This window comes from Coffea eugenioides, chromosome 6, assembly GCF_003713205.1.
Source record: "Coffea eugenioides isolate CCC68of chromosome 6, Ceug_1.0, whole genome shotgun sequence".
Classification (NCBI taxonomy): Eukaryota; Viridiplantae; Streptophyta; class Magnoliopsida; order Gentianales; family Rubiaceae; genus Coffea; species Coffea eugenioides.
In genome coordinates this window covers 6,140,646-6,162,029 of record NC_040040.1, presented here as the reverse complement: position 1 = coordinate 6,162,029, position 21,384 = coordinate 6,140,646, and the positions used below count along the sequence as shown (strand labels likewise).

The 21,384-nt window shown below is 38.4% G+C and overlaps 1 protein-coding gene across 1 annotated transcript; it reads right to left on the bottom strand.

The window, feature by feature from the left end:
- Positions 1-7,583: 7,583 nt before the first annotated feature.
- LOC113772825 (auxin response factor 18-like) lies at positions 7,584-11,412 on the bottom strand. The gene is made up of 4 exons (XM_027317303.1): positions 10,932-11,412; positions 9,455-10,711; positions 8,031-8,917; positions 7,584-7,889 (listed from the first exon to the last, which is right to left on the bottom strand). The coding sequence occupies exons 2-4, from the start codon at positions 10,562-10,564 to the stop codon at positions 7,769-7,771; spliced, it is 2,118 nt and encodes a 705-aa protein (XP_027173104.1). The 5' UTR covers positions 10,565-10,711; positions 10,932-11,412; the 3' UTR covers positions 7,584-7,768.
- Positions 11,413-21,384: the final 9,972 nt, after the last annotated feature.

The window sequence follows — 21,384 nt, the reverse complement described above, 5'->3', positions numbered from 1 at the left end:
ACTAGGTGTGACCGACTTTCGTATAATTCTGTGAAATAGGTGTAACATCTTGCAAATTTTCGCACGTTTAAAATTTTTCTTCTTTTTTTTAAAAAAAAATTTCTTCATTAGTTAATAAATCCAGCACGCCGCACTGGCCACAGTTGGAATTGCCAACGAGTATGTCCCTTTAACTTCCAAATTCTGTCCCAAGCAATATTTTTTCTACGCTTCCTACAATCGGTTAATGTAAAAACTAGGACGCATACTCGGGTTGGGGTGGGCTACGTTTGCATTGTGATTGAATGTAAGTAGAAGTCACACGGTTTTAGCGAGATCATTTGTTTGACATTACAAAAAGTGTTTTTGGACTCATCAAAAGGATTCCTAAAACTTAGGTTGTCCCCAAAACTTAGGCCCATAAACTCTTCCGAAGGAGATAAGGAGAAACAAAATGCTTGGTGTTTGGACGTGAAAATTACATACCCCCCATGGAGGAACAGACACAAACTAATTGATGGTTCATTTCTCTGATTTTAAGAATTTCTACATATGTATCTATCATTTAGACATATCATAAATTTAGTAGACATTTTTGCAAGTGGTCTCTGCAAATGGCCGAAGATTGCTTTCCTTGGGTGTAGTAGCACATGCAGAAGATCGAACCTCATACCGTGAAATCAAAGCCTTGCCTCGTTTGGAAAGTCATTTTTTTCCAAAAAATAGTTCTTCGTTTTCCGTAAATGCATATTTTTATTATCTTGTATCTCATATATATCAAATTGTTACAATACATTTGTTTATAAAATTTTCAAAAATTAACAATCCAAACAAGTTATAGTCGCAGCGTCTCGCTAAGTGGTAACCCCCATGTTTCCACTTTCAACTCAACTGACAATTGAGCTATCAAAAAAATTTTAAAAATGGAGATTTTTTTTAAAAATTTGGGGTAGAATTTTGATTGCTAATAGTCAATAATAAAGATGACTAAAGCAAGATACTCCATTTAACATGAGCCCCTGCCAACCCAAATTCCTAATACATCGCGAGAAGGGGGAGGGGCAAAGAAAAAGGTAGCATTGTAATAGACTAGTGGGGTGAAAAATGATAGCACTAGCAAAAGACAGAGAGATTAGAAGAGATACAGTAATTACAGTTTGCTGGGAGGGCGGCCTGGGACCTCTGTTTTGAAACTCGGACCGGATCGGCTGGTCGAACCGGTTGAAACCGGAATCGGCCAAGTGTCCGGTCCGAGTCATGGTAAAAAACTGGAAATTTAAAGCCCGGTCAAAGCCGATCAAAAACCGGATTTGACTGGAAAAAAATCGATTTTTCCGGTTCAATGGGCATTTTTTTTAAAAAAAAATTCAATATTTTCAATATTATGTTTTGGCCCCCTAAATTGTTAAAACTTATTAATATACCTCAAATATTTCATACTTTATAAATATTGTCCTAAAATTTGATGTTATTTTTCAATTAAATTCATAATTTTAATTCTAAACTTGTTAATATTTATTAAATAACATAAATTGCTACTTGATTGTTCTAATTTCTTTGTATTTTCTTGTTAAATATATTTGAAACATCAAATATATATGAATATACCTTTATTAATATTAATATATTATTAGATATTTTATATATAATATTTTAATTTTTAAATAATTTTTATTTATGACGTTATCCGATTCGACCCCTATCGACCCCCGGTCGAACCCATTGACCCCTGACTCCTGACCTTGGCCGAGTCGATACCCGGTCCGGTTCTGAAAACATAGCCTGGGACCCTCTCCAGACTTGACACATGCATTCGAGGAGCTTTCCGAATCTCTGTCGCTTTGGGCCCGGTGAATGGACCATTTTAACAACAATGATGTGGGAGTGAGACGACAGAGTCCATGAAAAGTGGGCCTGCCTTTCTTTTTCTACGTGTCAGGCTCACACCAGAACGAGTGTGCGTTGTTTTTTTGTTTTTTTTTTTTTATGCGTAAAACAAATAGATGTGTTTGGATATCAAGAATTTTTTAAAAAAAATTTCAGAATTTGTCTCCCTTAAAATTTGTCCAAACTACCAATTAGTCCCCAAGGTGTGGCCAAATAACAAAACAAACCTTCCCACCAATAAGTTCAAACCAAAAACTCCCTCACCGTGAGGCAACAAATGTTTGACCATTTATTTTGGTGATGTCAGCCGAAAATATGTAATAAAACTCCAAAAATATCCTTAACTCTTTCATCTTTAATCATTTCCTCTTTTTTTTTTTTGGCTTTTTCCTTCTGTATTTTGTGCTTGGCAATTATCGTCTAGATTTTTTCTACCTCTCTAAAGCCATCGATCTCTTCTTCTTTTTTTTTTTGGTTGCCTGCCACGGTATCCAGGGCTTTGCCCTGACTAATCCGTTGGTCGACCCGGGTCGCACACCTGGCTGTGGTGGGTGAGTCTCCCAACAAGGGTAGCTGCATACGCCAGGTTTCGAACCCGAGACCTGCTTAAGCGGAACCAAGCTGCTTACCACTTGGCCCAACCCCAGTTGGTCATCGATCTCTTCTTCTCAAACAATTATAACGGCTCTTTTTTTTTTTGTTTTGGGTCCCTTCTCCCTAATTTTGCATATCGATTTTTAAATCAAAACTACAGCTCAGTACACATTTATGAAATTCAAAAGTTCATGAAATCCTATAAAATAGATTAATGTCTATCATGAACAAATTCCACAACTTGGTTTTAATTAATACAACCCAAATTCCCAACAGTAGGTTGTAGATGATGTCCCTGGCAAGGGAGCTGAATGTAATTTGATCAAACTTCAAGAATTGACTAATAGTTTGGCCAAATCTCGAGGGAGATAAACGTAAATAGCCCTTCACGTTTCTGTCCAGTCACTCTCCCCATAAACTTGAATTGCAAACTTATACAAATGAGATCCAAGTCCAACAATCTCTTTTAATCCATGCGACTTTGTGTATCAGCAATTATACAAGACTCTAATTTTCACCGGTGCCCTAGCGTTTCTTGACCAAACTTGTTGATGGTCTATTTGTACACGTCAGGTTTGAGGCACGTGGATGATGAGTGACGCGCCCTTTAGAGTTAAGACAATGGTGGTGACTCAGCGCTTGCGAAGATATTCCTAATCCTGCCTGGGTTGAGCTTAATGTTTGTTTTCTCTCTCTCTTTTGTTCCATAATAAGTATTGATCAATTTCGTGTCGCGTGTTGTTTGGAGTGGAATTTAATTTCTTTGTTTTGTGTGGGAGGACTGAGGACAAGCTAACTTAAAGTCACTGAATGGTGACGATGACATACCTGTCCCAGGAACAAAGCCCCACGTTTGGCGTGGCCTCGGATCTTCTTTCAAGTTTCCCATTAATCAATCAACGGAAAACAACGGAAAAAAATTCTTATCGTTTCGTAAAAAAAAAAAAAAAAAAAAAAAAAAAAAATCAACGGAAAACAAGAACGAACGACTTTGCCTTGTCCTATTGATGTCTCCCGCCCATTCACTCACTTCCAACTTATTATTATTATTATCGTAGCCAGGTTATTAAATCCCCATGTGTGCATATAATTCACCAATTAATTTGCAAAAAAAAAAAAAAAAAAAGAAGCAGAAAAAAATATCACGGATGGATCATGGAACCTCCTCATGCGACGTCTGTGGAGTTTGTTTCCCTCGTGTGAAATCTGTCACTTGAACCTTGGCAGAAACCATGGCATGTATGGTGGAAGCTGTAGGTACTGAAAACACAGCCCCATTGTCAGTTGAAAACCAGTACTAGTAAAATGCGGATTTGAGTCAGGGACGATCGTTAGGCGAATCGTTCGTAAGCAGTTCACGGTCAAGATTTGATCAAAAAAAATTATACTGTCCAAATCTCATTTTGTACCTCTTTTTTAACATGTGTAGGACCCATGAAATTTTATTCTAAAATTACATGTTGTTAAAAGTAAATTACACCATGTACGAACAGAATTACGCCGTGTGTAAAATGCACATAACTTTCAGGAACGGTTGCTGTTCTAAAATTACATGTTGTTGAAAATAAGTTATAACAATTACAAACAGAATTACGCCGTGTGTAAAATGCACGTAACCTTCAGAATATATAATGTACTCCCGTAAAATGCAAACAAAGCTTTGGAAAGTGTAATACAGAGTACTCCCTCCCTTTTTTTATAACTGACGTTTAAGGTTTTGCACACCAATTAAGAAAAGTTTTTCATTGTTTAAATCTATACACTACTTTCCTTTTGTACCCTCATTATTTGTCCAATTCACCCATATTTTCTCTCACTAGAGTACTAAATGGTGCTGTTTTACTAGACCAAAAGCAATGCAAACTAACTCCCACCAAACTAAATGCTGCATGGGGTAAAATTGTGAAAAAATAATTAATGCTGCATGGGAATAATACAACGACAGATAAAAGTACTTAAAAGCAAATTTCTTAAACGTCAGTTATAAAAAAAGGGAGGGAGTATATAATAATGTACGGTTCATTGCAAATATGATCCGGCCGTTTCCATTTTTCCGTCCAGGCTGACGCTGACCAGTGATTATTCTCTGAGATATGCACGTACCTACACCATCACTAAACCCCCCGACGGCAGGCCTGAAACTTTGATACCCGACACGGGCCCTGTAGTATTAAGTTCAAGGGGCCAGCTAGACATGTAGCTTAAATGTTTGGAACTGACCATAGATTAATACTGGTGGGCAAAAAGACAGAAAGAAATATCGGACCAGAAGGGCAAATTTATTCATGTCCATAGGGATTTTACAACCACCTGTTTTCCATCTTGTCTAACTTTTAAAAGTCAACTCAAGGCACTTCGAAGTTGTTCCTGTTTGTTTTAAGGATTATAAGAAGGCAGGGGAGATTTGATTCCAATTTTCCTTTGTGGAAGCTGATTCCAGATTTTATTTCTTCCACTTTTCCAACATGTAAGGCAAAAGAAAAAAAAAACACACTCTTAACAAATTAACTAGTACGTGGCTTTGTTTGGATTGCCGTTTCCGTCGAAAAATTACGTCGTTTTCCGTGATCACATTTTCATATTATCTTTTTTCCTCACATACATCAAATCGCTACAGTAATTTTTCCATGAAAAATCACGAAAAATGCAATCCAAACACAACCTAATTTCTTTTAACTTTAGAAAAACCAGAAGAGAAGGGTGATGATGGCAGTACGATGTCATCGCTTGCTAGTTACTAGAGTCTTGCTGGGTTTGCCTTTTTCTGTCGGTGCCAAAATTGCAATATATCCAATCACGTCTTCGTACGTAGCGTATGTAAAAAGGGGCATCTCGATTTAACGATTCCGAGCTTCCGGCGTACAACAATGCAATCCAGCCCACCATTCCATATCAAAAATTCTTCGTCGTCATTAGATTCATTAGACTAAAGAAGATTCGTCTGGGCTTTTGATTGTCCGTGTGAAAAATTCACAGAGAAACTGCTGCAGACGGTAGTCGAATAGGATATCTCCAGATATTTTTGTATTCTAATTATTCCCAAGAAGATAAGAGTTGATATACATGTATACAAGGCCTTGTCCACCGCAGAGAGATCAATTTTATCATAATATAGTGAACTTATCCCAAATAATATTTCGCTTGCATCATAAACACATTTTTCAACCCATCTTTTTATCTCACATACATCACATAATAAAAAGTACTACAGTAATTATTCCAAATAATACCCTATTCATAGATCTGCGCCCGCCTTTATACAGTTAGATACAAAATTATCTATTTTTGAAACGGGAATTAAAGTAGTAGATCTTTTAGCCCCTTATCGCCGTGGAGGAAAAATAGGACTCTTCGGGGGAGCTGGAGTAGGTAAAACAGTACTCATTATGGAATTGATTAACAATATTGCCAAAGCCCATGGAGGCGTATCCGTATTTGGCGGAGTGGGTGAACGTACTCGTGAAGGAAATGATCTTTACATGGAAATGAAAGAATCTGGAGTGATTAATAAAGAAAATATTGCAGAATCAAAAGTGGCTCTAGTTTACGGTCAGATGAATGAACCGCCGGGAGCTCGTATGAGAGTTGGTTTGACTGCCCTAACTATGGCAGAAGCAAATCTGTTACAGTTACAGTTTAAAAGATTTCTCGAAGGCAAACGCTCCAAAAGTGTTTCTTTTTTTTTTGGGAGGCAATGTGCAATTTACGTTTAGATTTTGGTGCAAGAGGTAGCAGTAATTAGCAACAAACAGCACGCTCTTTTTAAACGCCGCAAATCACTTGTTACTGAAAACTGATGCTAATTACTCCCTCCTTTTTTTTATAACTGACGTTTAAGAAATTTGCTCTTAAGTACTTTTATCTGTCGTTTTACTATCCCCATGCAGCATTAATTATTTTTTCACAATTTTACCCTTTTATCTCTCTTTTCCAATACAGGGTTCTTAATTACTACTCCTAGTTAGTTTGCATTGCTTTTGGCCTAGTAAAACAGCACCATTTAGTACTCTAGTGAGAGAAAATATGGGTGAATTGGATAATTAATGAGGGTACAAAAGGAAAGTAGTGTATAGATTTAAACAATGAAAAACTTTTCTTAATTGGTGTGCAAAACCTTAAACGTCAATTATAAAAAAAGGGAGGGAGTAATAAAAGCTTGAATTGCAAAATTTGAGGAGGACTCATGGAGCAGTATGTTAATTTGGTCTAATCCCAAAACTTGTAAAAAGTAGTTATTTAATGAAAGCGATCTACTGGCTGTGGAAAACCCAAGACTTGCGGCAATAGAATAGGAAGACATCAACCCAAATAATAATAAGAAGGCCTGCGGGTTTGGTCTTCCATCCACGTGACTTGCGTTCCTAAGTAATTTACTTGCGAGGGTGCTGTGGCTTGGAAGGGAACAGATATTCGTCATACCCATACACAACATAATAATCATACACAATATATTAATATAATAATGACTTTGTTCAGCTGACAAAAAGATCCATGGATCTTTTGCCTCTTCTTATGAGCTGCCGTTTTGAAGACATCTCACCAGCAAATCCAGTCTAACTTGGCCAACGTATATTTTATTAGACTAGTACATTTCTTCCACTAGTATACGCTAGCCTGGCTGGCTGCCGGCTGGTCAATTTGAGCGCCAGTCTTCCCTGAAAACATTAGTCGTGCACGCCAAAATCAGAGCCAACAATTCTTCTGATTCTCCTCCTCCTATTCCTAAACAGCAGCTACACCTATCCATTCCAACGAATGACATGACAAATCAACCAGGATCCTGGGAGGAGCAAGGTTTGTCCACGTTCCAGCAGCTACCAAATTCTTGTTGACTTCTGCTTTTGTTCCAGCTGCCACCAAATTCTGTAACCCTGACAGCTTTGCTGCGTTTCCCTTACGTAGTACCCAGGATACGTTTACAAAACCTGCAAACAAAATCAAATGTACAGAAACCAACAATCTGGCTGAAAACGGATTGGGGTGAACCATTTCTTCGCTTGGTCTAACTTTGTGACTGTACACATGATGAATTCAGGAATTATTTGCCAATTGAAACAGGAGAATCTCCCCCCCCCCCCTTCATCCCAGGAGCTAAAATGGCCTCCTCCTTGGAAGGCTACAAGTAAAAGCTTCAGAATAATGCAACATTTCAAAGTGATCGTCTTTGCAAGAACCGTCTAAGCAGGCGCAACTTTAAGATACCTATAGTGAGCTCCTCCGAATGCAGTCCAAGAGCATCACTTTGGGTAATGATGGATTTCACTTCAGACATCTAACAAGAGTAAACACTTTAGGAACAAGCATTTAGTCATCCGGCCATACAGTTGGAAACGGATGTTTTCCTCATTATCTCTGCCGTATACGGCCCTACATTGTCACTGCTCAAATCTGTTAGAATTGTCAACCTTCTCGCTGTTTTGGCGAAAACACTGCAACATCAACAGAAAATTACATCTTCAATCAAGAACATAGAATTTTAATACAATTTAGATGACACTCTCATTTCGAATCGTACCAATGATTTAAAAATGTTGTACAAATAGGTTGTTAATAAGGATCATGCTACTCACCTAAACGTTTCATCACCAAGTTGCCTTACAGCACCTGTCCTATCCCGGTAAAGCACATGGTTCAACACCTCTGAAGTCCCAACGCCAAACATGTCCGCTAATTTCTCATACAGTTGCTCATAAGATTCCAGCAATGAGAGGTCCAGCGTACGACCTACATCTTCCGACTCCATGAATACCTTACAGTGACCAATATCCAAGTTATCCTCAGACCCTTCACACGAGGACCGTTCATTCACACGTTCTAGATTAAGTGCAGAACCTGAAACATCAGAAGTATTTCCCATCTTATCTGCATTATCATCAGAAGAACTGTTGCCTGTGCGAACTGGTGAAACTGCATCTCCGGAGCAGCTCAGCGAGATTTGCTGCTCAGTTAGAATTGGTTGACCAAATAGAACAAATTGGGGTGCCTTGCAGCTACCAATTTTCTCTGGACTTTGAGCAGAACTTCCCGCGGTTAGCAGGCAGGAAATATTCTCACCGCTGCTGGGCTTGTGAATGATTGGACGATTGGAGTGCCCAGGTATAGCAGTAGGATAAAGAGGCTGAAGACCTACCGGAAACAGACCTGACTGCAGTTTATTGAAGTGGAGATCAGATAATGATAATCCATATTGAGCATGCCTGGCTCCCTGCATGCCAGCAGGAGTGTTGTCAGGTAGACAACCAAAATGGCTGCTGGGCCCAAGAAGGTGGTTTCCAGAAAATGTTGGCGCTGGAAGTTGACCATCAAGAGGAAACTGTGAATGTTGTGGTAATCTCAATTTTTTCCGAGGAGGAGAGAAGGGGAACAGATGAATGGTAGGCATGTTCGACACTAATTCTACCAGCCACGGACTGACTCTTTTCACGTTCTGAAGCAAATCTGGCTCATCCCAGCTCACCTGAATTGATTTACCACAGAAATGAGAGGACATCAACAAACAAGATCACAAAAACACACAGCTTGGTTAGACTTGCAAGACGAAATCCGGATGTGTAGAGATTCATTTCATTCTAACTCTCTAATTGACAATCTGTTCATTTAGGGGGGAAAAATTGAATAATCACCAAATTAGAGCCTGAATTTCAGGGCACTTCCCCCAATTAAACTTCTTCCGCAACTCAAACTGGCAAATATTCATACGATGCAATAAAGTTAGAAGTAACGTCATACAGATTAAAGTCATAACAACTAAAAGCCTATCACCAGCATATGGGAGCAAACATGTAATTAAAAGATAAGAGTACATCTACAGATTCCCCTGCAGTCTCAAGTTCATAACTTCAAAAAATGATCCCCCAAATCAAAAAGAGTTTGCCATGAAACCATAATAGTAAGAAAATCAACCATGCAGGAGCATATCTTATACGCCCACAACATTCGAAGGAAGTCCTATTTTCAGAAAACAAGGAGATGCAATAATGAGAAAATAAAATACCTGAAGAAGTCTCCAAGGTGAATCTGGCCAGCGAATGGGATCTGCAACATGAACGGAAGATACGGTTCCCATAAACCAACTTATTCGTGAAGAATCCTCGGTTTCAAAGGGCATCTTGAACCTCATACCGGAACACCAGTGGATCTGTAATGCTGCCCTTACAAGGGAGGCCTTCACACAGAACTCCGGATTACTAGCTCTAGGGTAGTAAACTATTTCAAAGGGCTGTCCGTTGGCTGCAAGAGTTGCAGCCTCAGTAACAGATTCCGCCTTCAATCTTCCTCTGCCCACTGAAGTTCCACTACTGCTTTCACTACCGTTCCTCATCAACTTGCTTTCATCTTCCCTTAGAAATGCTGAAAATCCCCCGTGCGGCATGACACAACTCCTTCCTGCCGCATTCCACCCTGATGACGGTTCAAGTCCACCTCCAACCCCCCGCCTTGCACGCCGGATTCCAACGCAGAGATCCCCATTCTTCGCTCTAAGAAAAACAATGGAATCCCCAGCAACCAATTTCTTACTGTTCACAAAAGAGCTCCATCCAGTTGTTAAAAGATGACGCCTAGGTGTCCCTCTGTATATATGCCGGAATTTCCAAGTGTCCCCATGAACATCTTTTGCAAGGATGGTTTGAACAGGAGGATCTGCAGAGTAGTCCAGCCGAGGAAAAATGGTCTCTGCACAATACCTTGGAACTGAAAAGCCTCCCCCATTATTTGCATCTGATTGTGTCAGTGTCTTGGCAAAGGAGGTGGGCTTTTCTCGGTTATCCATCCCGCTCACCCCCCCAACTCCGTCCTCGTCAAAATCAGCACCATTTCCCTCTATGGGAATCAGCTGAACTTTCGCAAAAACCTCGTCAGTCCCGGAATCCGCCATGAACTTAATAGCAGATACTCGACAACGGGTATAGGCTGGAATTACAGGGCAATTCCCGAAATCCACATTGCCGCAAGCATGCTCCGCGTGTCCCTGGGGAAAGTACAAGACTTTCGAATTCGCCGGCGGCATTTGAACCATACTACCGGCACAGGCATGCCATAATTGAGAATCCAAGCACTTTTCAGTTTCGTGTACTTTATCCTTCGAGTCCATAAACGCAATCATCTCAAGTAAAAACAAACAACAGATTTGTGGAATCCACCCCTCAGTTCATAAATAATCCTAGCCGTCTTCTTGAGAGAACTTCCCACACAAAATAAAATACTAGGAAATGCTGTCATGTATTGAAAGACCAATAAAATTCCTTGGCACCTGAGGAGATTGACAACAAAAAGGGAATAAAACAAAAAGAAGTAATTGTATCGAAAGACCGATAAAATTCCTTGGCATCTGAGGAGATTGACAACACAAACAGAATAAAACAAAGGAATTATTGAAAACAATAACTGTATAAGGATTCGAACTACTTGCTTTAATTTTACTAACACCGAGCTGACAAATCAATATCAGTACAAGGATTCGAACTACTCACTTTAATTTTACTAACGCCCAGCTGACAAATCCTATCCATCTCAGGTAGACACCCTCAAATCCACAAAATTATCGGCAAGTGAGCGAAAAGCTTAAAAGACAACAGTCTCTCGCCCCACGTGTGCTGCTCTCCAAATGCACGAAAAGTTTTAGTTTTAAAACTAAAGAAAACCCTTAATTATTTACATCAAAATATTTCAAAATTAAGCTATCTCAATCTGCTACACCACATTTTCCTCGAATTGACCACTTCAAAGCCCTCAAAATCATCAAAACTACAGAGAATGAGAAACCCTACCAAAACCAAAATACTCCACCGGTAATGCAACTTTTGACTGGCTTCTGGGTAAAAAAAATAAGGTTCACAACACAACACAACACGATTTTTTCAAGCACTCCAAAACTCATGAAAATAGCACTCTCTAATCTAAAATTCAACAAAATAAAATAACTTAAACCGAAAAGCCTGCCTTAGACAGAAGTATCAGAAACTCATGAAAACAAACCCAAAAATGCTTTTGCTGATGGTGCTATGTGTTTTAAACTTCAACGCTTTGTCATCTTTCTGTCTGAGAATATCCATATACTAATATAAAGCTCTCTGTCTACTAGTAGTACTTGTCCTTGTGTGTATGTACAAATATACAACCAAACATCTGTATAATGTATTTATGTCGTAGACATAAAAAGTTCTTCTTTCACACGCACGGCACAACCACTTCTATTCTCCTGGTATTTTCACACGCATGAAAAAGTTCTTTGTCAACACTTTTTTTAAAAAAAAAAAAAAAAAAAAATTTGAACTAGTAGTAGCAGTTTTCGTGGGTGCATCAGAGGATTTCTTTTATTTATACAATTCTTTCCATTTTCTTCGGATCTGGAAGGGGAAGCCCCATCTGTCTTGGGAAGCCCGCAAAACAACAGAGAATTTTTAAATCAGGCTATCCATTTTACTTTTATATACATATTTGATTAGTGGATGGTATGATATTAATTGATATATAGAGTTTTATTTGTGTTGTACGGGAAATATTTATCTACTGAATAAATAATTACTAAACTTATTCTGTTGGTACAGAATTGGATTTACTTTTGATTTATTTAATCAAAGGTAATTTGACTTCTTCAGTGAAAATATCGTGAGATGTTGAGGACACCGAGGCCGTGGGATTAAGGGTCCCATCACTCATGGTCATGGGATGGAAGTCAATACTGCTCTAAGGCAAGTCCTTGGCTCCCCAAAAAAAAAAAAAAAAAAACTAAATGTGCTAAAATGAAACAAAAAGCAAAATTTAACTCTAGTTGAGGCTTGTGGATTGCCTTTGACTTAACGGAAACTCTGAGTTTGATTCCGTTAGTTTTCTTAAAAAAAAAAAGGGAAAATGACCGATGACAAAAGAGGTCTTCCAACTTTTTCATGAATCCCCAACTTTATTGCGCATCAATTCATTCCTCCAACTATCAACGAAAAACTTGAAGCTTTTGATGCCGTTTTGTAGGTATTGGAAACCCAAATTCATACTTTATTATTATTATTATTATTACTACTATTATTATTAAGTAAATTTTATATACATTGACAGTATATATATTATTACAGTTAAATAATTTTAAATTTAAATGTTATATATGTATTATATATCTAATAATGATAATATGTATATAAGATTAATCTATTAGTATTTCGGTAAACTTGATTCATAGGAGGTGGTAATAGGAGGACGAGAACCAAACCAAGCTTCAAGATGCTTAATACTTTCCTTCCTAAAAAATCATCAAATGGCTAGAGAAAAAGCAAGCGACAAAAATCTATCGCAAGAAAAGCAAAAGACAGAGTGACAGATGAGGAATAAAAACGATATGACAGCATCTGAACTCAACTAAACAAGAATTTAACGCAACAAAAAACGGGTCACTTTCTGGCAATCAAAAATTTTTTTTTTGTCGGGAAAGCCCAAAAAAAAAAAAAAAAAAAACTCCCTATGAATTGCAATAGTCAGCAAACCCATCATCAAGCCTTCGACCCTCCCCTCGCATCAGCAATGAACATCTCAATCCTCTTACCAATCAAATACCCCTCATTCATTCACCAACTCCTTTACCCTTTTTTTTTTTTTTTTTGGGTAGAGCTCTACCCCCTTTTTTTCACGATGGAGATGACTCACTTTTTTGGTTTGGTTAACTTTTGTTTTCTCTTTATTTTTTTTTACAAGTGTTTGTGTTTTCTAGGAACAAGAAGCTATCGGCAGAGTTGGATCTCCCATTTTACTCCTATTCAAATCGGTCGATGGTGGAGACATTTTTACCTTTTAGATGGCGCCTCTACTTATGGATCAAAAATTGATTAGCAAACAGGGTGATAGTCAGAGGATTTAATTGGAGCAAATTAAAAAAATAAGGACGAGTTATACTTTAGTAATTTAGCCGAAGTACTTTCTTCATGGATACATAATTGATCCCATTATATAGTTTAGTTGATTTATCAAGTACCATATATAGCTTATTTTATTGTTGATTTATACAGAAATTGGGGTTGTTGATTTATACAGAAAGGAAAGAGCAAACAGAAGGGGTATTTTGCGAGTCAGATTGGAGATTTCATGCATCCAATCGATATCCTCGTTAATCGAGTGGAGCCTTGAGGACGAGAACGAATTTTTTTGTGATTCCCGTTCTATTAGTACAGAGAGTATTTGCAAATATCTAATCTATAAAATTATATATTCTATCATCCAAGAAATTGAGTGATTCCTTTCTTTTTATAGCTTTGAAATGAAAGCATCCATAGATACTATCAAGGAGCGAGTGTTCTGCATCACTTAATGAAGTTCATTTTTCAAAAAACATCAACAGAAAAAAGAACTCAACGGGTTCTCCCTTTCCAATTAGCCAAAGAAAGAATGAAATTCCGCCAAATTGTTACGCTTTCATATCTACAACATAATTCATTCGATCACTACAAGGATGAACCCAATCTAGAATATAAACCATAAAAGAAAACACCTATTACACTGATCACAAGAATACCAGTTATAGTACGACATCAATCACTGATGTTCTCAATTTTTCATTAGATTAATGATATAACAATAAGTCTTTTGGAGTGTCTATGATGATACATATTGGGTTGTTTTAGGCAACACGACACCGCTAGGAGTCAGGCAAATTCAGAGGAAAAATATGGCAAATTCATTTGATTGTAGCAACAAGCCGTAACTGATACAATAAGGGGGCAAAATTTAGAATTATCAGTTTAGGAGGTATAATTGCAAATGCATCTGGGGGGTTATTTTGCAAGCAACCCAGAAACAAAAGACTATAAGGTGAACTACCACATAAAAATGGGCGGAGACAAGACAGTACAAGATAATAAAAGTGCATAATCACCGGTGGACTAATATTCGTAAGGGACAATTAAGAGCTGACCCAAGCAAGCATGTAGCAGTCAGGCCTGGGCAATTATTGTGTCAGGAACTATGGCCACTCTCTCACTAACTGCAGCGACCCACATTACAAAGAAAGGGACTGATGAACCATATCATTTCCAGGAGCTGCTACCTGACCCTCTTATGCTACGACTGTATATTATGGTGTATCCATTACTGATTGCTCGTGTCAAAAAAAAAAACCACTTGTACAAACGTTTGATTTCGTACAGAGGTTAGGGTGTTTCGTTTGTCTCCGAGACTACGCACGTTGTAATGGAAATTGGTAGGGTAGAACACTGTTAAGACTGACTAGTTATGAGAGATTGAGGTCGCAATTCTACAATATGACGTCCTGAGGTTCTTTTTTTCAATGATTCTCATACATGATACAACAACATAAACCGTCCTTTTTTGGATGGATTTAGTTTCGACGGATCAAAACATGTCTTCGAAATCATTAGGGTTTTTACGATTCGTCCACTAACTAACGTAATAATGCTCATATCATCAACAAATATTTTTTTTTTTTTTGAAGGAGCCAACCACATTCAAACATAAAACTTTTTGTGAGCAAATAATCTACTCTTATTAATTGAGCTAACTTATATTGGTACAACTTGGTGGAGTTTCATCCTAGGACAAGAGTGCTTTTATCATCCTACGCCGTACAATCTGTTTCCTGGTCGGACGCATTGCCTCCCTCCCCTCCCCGGTTCGGCGTTCTACTGCATGCATGCATTTACGCCAAAACGATTAAGCGGTCACGTAAATTGATCAGCTGTACGTTTACATTACATTTAGAAAACTACCATATTTGAGTACATTTAATGGTTTTATCACACAACTAATTTACATAAAAGAGTGATTTTATCTTGCTACAGTGATCTTCAAGATGGCATCCATTACTGCTAAAGTGAATTGGTTAAAGTAATTACCATCGCTAATTAGTGATTTAATTCATTTGTCTGCGATACCAACCGTCATCGCTAAAAAGCCGCAATCAGTCTAGTTTGGTACAACCGTTGTCCGTTGTCGCTGTATAATTACATTCTTATTGTACAAATATATTTATATTAAACAAAAAAAAAACAAATGTTATAGTAATCAAAATTTTTATAAACACAAATGTCATTTTGTCGAATAGTGTAAGTAATCAAAATGTCCAAGCGAAGCATACAAAATTATTTAATTTTTTAAAAATAATACTGTAACATTTTTATGATGTGATTTAAATAAAATATATATTTCGAATAATGGCCTGTTGTTTGTCGAATAAGCAGATGAGACGGTAAGGGATACAAAAGACAGAGTGCGCGCGACGGAGGGGAGTAGCAGCAGAATGGTGGTAGTCTGGTTTTGTTAGTCCACCAATAAGCACAGGCTGAGTTGACGGCTACAAGACAAGGAGGAGGAGGATGATGGCGGTGGGGGTGTTGGGCAGTTGGCAATTGCCGTATTGTCAGGCAGTGGCAGTAGAATGGGAGCGGAGTGCAAACGACGTTGACATCCTTTTTACTTTGGAATCCGTGGTAGGCTAGAGAGGTGGTTAGTTACTGGGCTGCTGCTTCTGCAGAGTGCGCAGAGAGGGAGAGTGGCTCCCATAATCGGTAAATAATAAGGCGTGTGGGTCATCTGATGGCCGGACGTGAGTGGTGGTGATGTCTGGTCCCTTCTTGCCGTGCCCTTGCTTCCAATCTCTGTCGCTTTGCTCCGCCGTTTCTCCCACCACAACCCATCTCTACTCTTGGATTTTTTGGATCGAGATTCATACATACTGAACTCTGGGCCTTTTTTCAATTAGGGAAGCTTTGGATCCGTCCAGGAACTCAGTGGTGGGTTTTGTCTATAGGCTCCATTCTTCTCGGCCCAGACGATCCAAGCCCATCACAAATTGGGGATTTAACATCATCATATGGGGGATTCAAAATACTTATTGGATTTCCACTTCTGGGCATTTGCAGTTTGTACTCTTGGTCCCGTTTAGGCACAAGATACATATTGGATTTACCGCATTGAATGTGCAAAAAACCTATTCCAGCTTCTTTTTCTTTTTTTTTTTTTTAAAAAAATTTTGGGTAAGTATCAAAAGGAAAATAAAAAGAAAAAGAAAAAGAAACCTGTTTACTGCATTGAATATCTGAATGTATCAAAAAAGAACCTATTCACAAACAAAAGCCGTACAAAATCCAGTTTAGTAAAAACACTACTGCTGATCCGATGGATTTATCATTTATTTACTTCTTGCTCTTCAAGTGTTGATTTTGTTGGATGCGTTTAGACTGTGGAGGATTTCGATTATTAGAAAATCAAACCTCAAAAGCATTTGATTCTGCTTTTTTCTCGTAGCCAATGCAAATTGCAAACCCTCCCCCAACCCCGCTTCTCCTTCTTCCCCCAACAAAAGCAGAAAAGAAAAAAAGAAAAAAAAAATGCACCTTGAAGATCACAATCTACAATTACTTGCTTAAGATGTGCACGAGGATTGATGGCTTAGTTACTCTGAGTTGATTGATGGCTTATGTACTTTGAGTTTTCAACAATAACATTGCCAACAAAATAAGGGAAAGAAAGCTGATGATGGGACTGTAAAAGATTTGCCCGCTCGCGAAAGATTTGATTGGATCGCTCTTGAGTTTGTTTGTTTACAGAGTTTAATTTTTGGATATATTCCATGATTTGCATCAACTCAAAGCTAATTCTGTTTAATCCTTAATTTCCACATCACATTTTAGCAAGCTGCAAGAATATATATATATATATATATATATATATAATTACAAGGGAAGATTTTGACAAAAAATAATAATAATAATTACAAGGGAAGAAGAATGTAGACCAACTGAGTGGACTTGCCAACTAACAAACGCATTTGAATTATTCCAGACCCGCAATGCACAAAACCAAAAGACGGCCGCGAAATGAACAAAATGCAGTTACAGGTAGGACGAATAATAATATGAAAGTAGTGGATTTGGCCATATCTGTAGTTGCTTTTGGTGGGGCGGGGGAAGGAGAGACCAACATCATCATATTCATAGTGGCTCACAATTCCCAGGTTCACGTGTAGCATTTGGCCCCTCACCAAACAGGTGAGTGAAGAAGGAAAGGCAGTGGGGAAGAAGAGGACTTGTGCCGCTGTCCTATTAATTTGTCGAGCAGGCATCTCTTATGCATTTCGGCCTGCGTTTCAGTCCCTCAAAAGTGATCGACCCGGTTATGAATGATCCACATTGCTGACCTTTCTTCGTTTCTTTTACATAATCATTCCCACGAGTCGATTCTGTATTATGTTTGTCTGTAGAACTGGAGACCAACGTTGTATCCTCTGTTGCCCTAGTGTATTCCCACCTTAACCGCAGACAACTATTTTATCTTTGGTTCGGACATGTCCCTCCCTTGGGTTCCCTCCTTTGCTAAGTTTCAATAGATTCTCTTCTTAAATGATGGTGAAAGGGGGAAAATATTATGGTAATTTAAACCCAAACTCTTGCCTGTTAAAATGTGCTATAAACTACAAAAAACTTTCACTCTGCAAAATACATTTGTACTGGCATGTTATTTGTTGGAATATGAGATGAATGAGACAAGAAACTGGAATGTATAAAAGGTCCTCACTTTAATTAATATGCCTTTCAGCCCTTTTCTCTACGATATTTCTTTAAAATAAATTCTTGTACACTTCCAGATATAATATCTACAATACTCCACAAAGAACGTTCCCTTCTCTTTATCCTCCAGAAATGTTGAGCTCCACACATTCTTGCACAATCTATGGCGATCAATTTCGTAGACAACTAGATCAGCAAATGTTAATTCATAGAAATTTGCTTGTCAGACCGTCAATTCCATTGGAATTGGTGTGTATCAAATGGAATTTGCCTTCCATGCTGTATTGATAAATTCATCACAATCATTTTTTTATTTTTTTTTTTGTAAATTCTGCCCGGAATGAGAAATCTTGTACTACCATACCACAAACCAAAGTACTCGAGCAGAAGACAAAACTAACGTTACCCGATTTTTCTTCGGCTTGGTTGATTGATGATTACGCAATTTTTGGCAAAACTTAAAATGCTGTTTAAACTGGTATAATTATGATTGTGTTGGCTCGACTCGACTTACTTGCTCGTACACTTTCATTTTATAATTCTTTTCTCATAACCCAAAGAGTGAAATGTGGTGGAAGTTTGACTCGGCTCGGCTCTAATTGGCTTCCTCATGCACTTTCATTCTTTTTTTCTATTTTTTGTGGAATTAAAAGGTCTACAGGGGCTGTGTTTGCACGAGAACGAGTATTTGCTACAGAGACTTAAAGATACTTTCGGAATCTTTAAAATCAATTATAGGATCAAAGTTTGAGATCAATTTCATGCAACGGACAAGTGTCACGACATCAGCATTATTATAATGAACTTATCTCCAATTGCGGACTCTTTTTTTTTGTCGAGAGATAAAATCACACACTCCCAATTGGATTAGAAATACTTGAGAGTTAGTAGTTAGAGGACCCAATTAAAAGTAATATAAGGAAATCTACAACAAACCCACGTCCGACCAATTGGTAACTGGACGAGGGTCCAATTGCGGACTCGTTGCCCCTATTATTTACGCTTTCAAATTTAAAAAGTTCGTCAATTAAATTGCGAGAGAATCGGACCACACATCACATGGTCCTTCTTGCACAATCTAATTATTGCTTTGCTTTGCAGAGGAAAAATTTAAATGGGTCAACGTTATTGGCGGCTATACACGGAGGATATCAAGACGTCGAGAGTTACACAAAATGGCCAGACCAGACCGCATCGGAAGATGAGTTGATTAATTATCCACATCTCCTTTTCCATTTCTGGATTCTCCTTCGCATGTTCGAGGACTCTTCCCTTGTCACGATGAAGATGGACATGGAGACCAATTTCTAAATTTTCCTCGCAGACAGAAATCAGAAACTGGGTAAATCCGGAAATCCCATGTCGGAATATAACTCGGGGACAAAAACATCATTGAACCGTCCCTTCAACCACCAAATCACAAAATTGCTTGGGCAAATAAATGGGCATTAGGGGCATATGGATCAGCAAGAGTAGCTGAGCAACCGACTGACCAGACCCATCAGCTAAGCCTACTACGCCCATATATGAATGACATTTACCACAAAAAGGTGTATGAGATACAGTGGCAAGTACGAAGTAGTTTTGGAACAGGGACCAGAGCAAGGCCAAGGCCAAGGCATATTACTAATGCCTATGATTTTGTCACCAGGCGGGCACATGGTTGCTGCCTGTTTCATCCACGGCACCTCCCCCTCCCCACCTCATATGACACGTTTTATCCACCCACCATTTGTCCATCAATGTACGGACGTGTCTTTGATTTCCTTTTCTGCTCAATTTTTATTAGAAAGAACATAAAAGAACAGTGGAGAATAGTGCTGACATGTGGGCGAAAGGAGAACACTCGCTCCCACCCATTGTTACAACAAGACAGGGACCCTTAATTAGTAGCGGAGCCACACACAAGTGTGTTGTGGTGTGGTGTGGTGGGGTAAAAATTATATAATGGTTTTGAAACCTTTTTCGAGATTTTTAAATTTAAACCATATTTGCATCCCCTGAACTTTATAAAATTCCCTCCTCATTCTGCATTGCATTGGCGACACTTTAAAAAGGAATTTTTTTTTTGGCATTCCAAATTGAAGGATGCACATGTTATATTTGTTATATAAATAAATATAAGAGTATGATTTACGTTGAAATTGATCCATCGTTGCACTCTCTCTCTCTCTCTTTGTATTATAAGTTCTCACTGCAGCACTAGCCATATTGTAACAGAGCCACGTTCGACTTTTAATATGCCGAGTGCCCACACCCTTTTGCATATATATATATATATATAAAATAGTAGTCATATAAGAAGAAGAAATCAATATTGTTGTTGTGAGTTTTCTCTCATCATATATAATTTTTTTTTGTCAACACAGGGAGTATTCTAACTTTTTGCTGGACTAATCTCCCTGCGCTTGTGCACCCGACCCTCCAAGAATACACAAGTAAACGGTAGAGAGATGATTCGAACACGCGACCTCAAGACCTAACTAAACTAACCCAAAATCTTCCGAGCCAACTCTAAGAAGCTTTCTCTCACCACATATAATGATCTAGTCTCGCCTGTAGAGAGTAAAATGGGGTTGCCTGTCCTGAATTGGATCAACTTTTGTCTGTTGGCACTAACTTAAACCTTAACAGCAAAACAGGGCATCAGGCCCCTGAAATCGGCTCCAACATGTTTCTAACAAGACAGATTGGTCCCCCACCCCCCTCCTCTCTGGCTCTCTCTCTAGTTTTTTGTGGACTACTGCTAACGCTGGCCCATTTCTTTGGGGATAAGGAGCAATCGAAATGTAAGGTCCCCAACAACGTGTTGTTTGGAATTAATACTACTAGTACTGTAGCTAGCTACTGGTACTAATCCTCCTTTTCTTAAAAACTGCAATGATAATAATAACCTGTCAGAGAACTTGAAGACTGAAAACGTAATTGGAATGTGTGAGGCAATGCTTCTTTTTCCATTTATAGGGGAAGATCATTATTATTGTTCAACCTCGTGGTGAATGTTTGTCTGATAAGGAGGAAGGACGGTGAGTTGTCACCATCTTTTCTTTTTTCCTTTATGAATGTGATCATCGGAGACCTCTCCTCTCGCTGTTACATTGACCACACGCCATGGGTGACTTAGCTGTATCTCTAGTCTGGTACAATGTCTCTGATGATGCTCAAAGGACTTCGTACTTGAAACTGATCAACACTACTGTTATTCATTCATTCATCTCTCTCTCTCTCTCGCACACAATTTTCCAGGTCCCCTCCCTTGACTCATGGAAGCTAGTCTCTTTTTTTCATTTTTTTTTTTTTAAATTTTTTTGTTAACCAGATTTTGACTACATATGATTGATTAGTCATCGGATAAGATGAAACATGGCAGTCGGCGTTCTTTTGTCAACAAAATCCATTAATTCCACATTTTAAAGTC

Excerpts from the sequence above, each read along its gene's own strand:
- LOC113772825 (XM_027317303.1), bottom strand. The coding sequence starts at position 10,564 with ATGATTGCGTTTATGGACTCGAAGGATAAAGTACACGAAACTGAAAAG. Across the intron at positions 8,918-9,454 it reads CACCTTGGAGACTTCTTCAG|GTGAGCTGGGATGAGCCAGA; the intron begins GTATTTTATTTT and ends AAATCAATTCAG. Across the intron at positions 7,890-8,030 it reads CTTGGTGATGAAACGTTTAG|TGTTTTCGCCAAAACAGCGA; the intron begins GTGAGTAGCATG and ends TTGATGTTGCAG.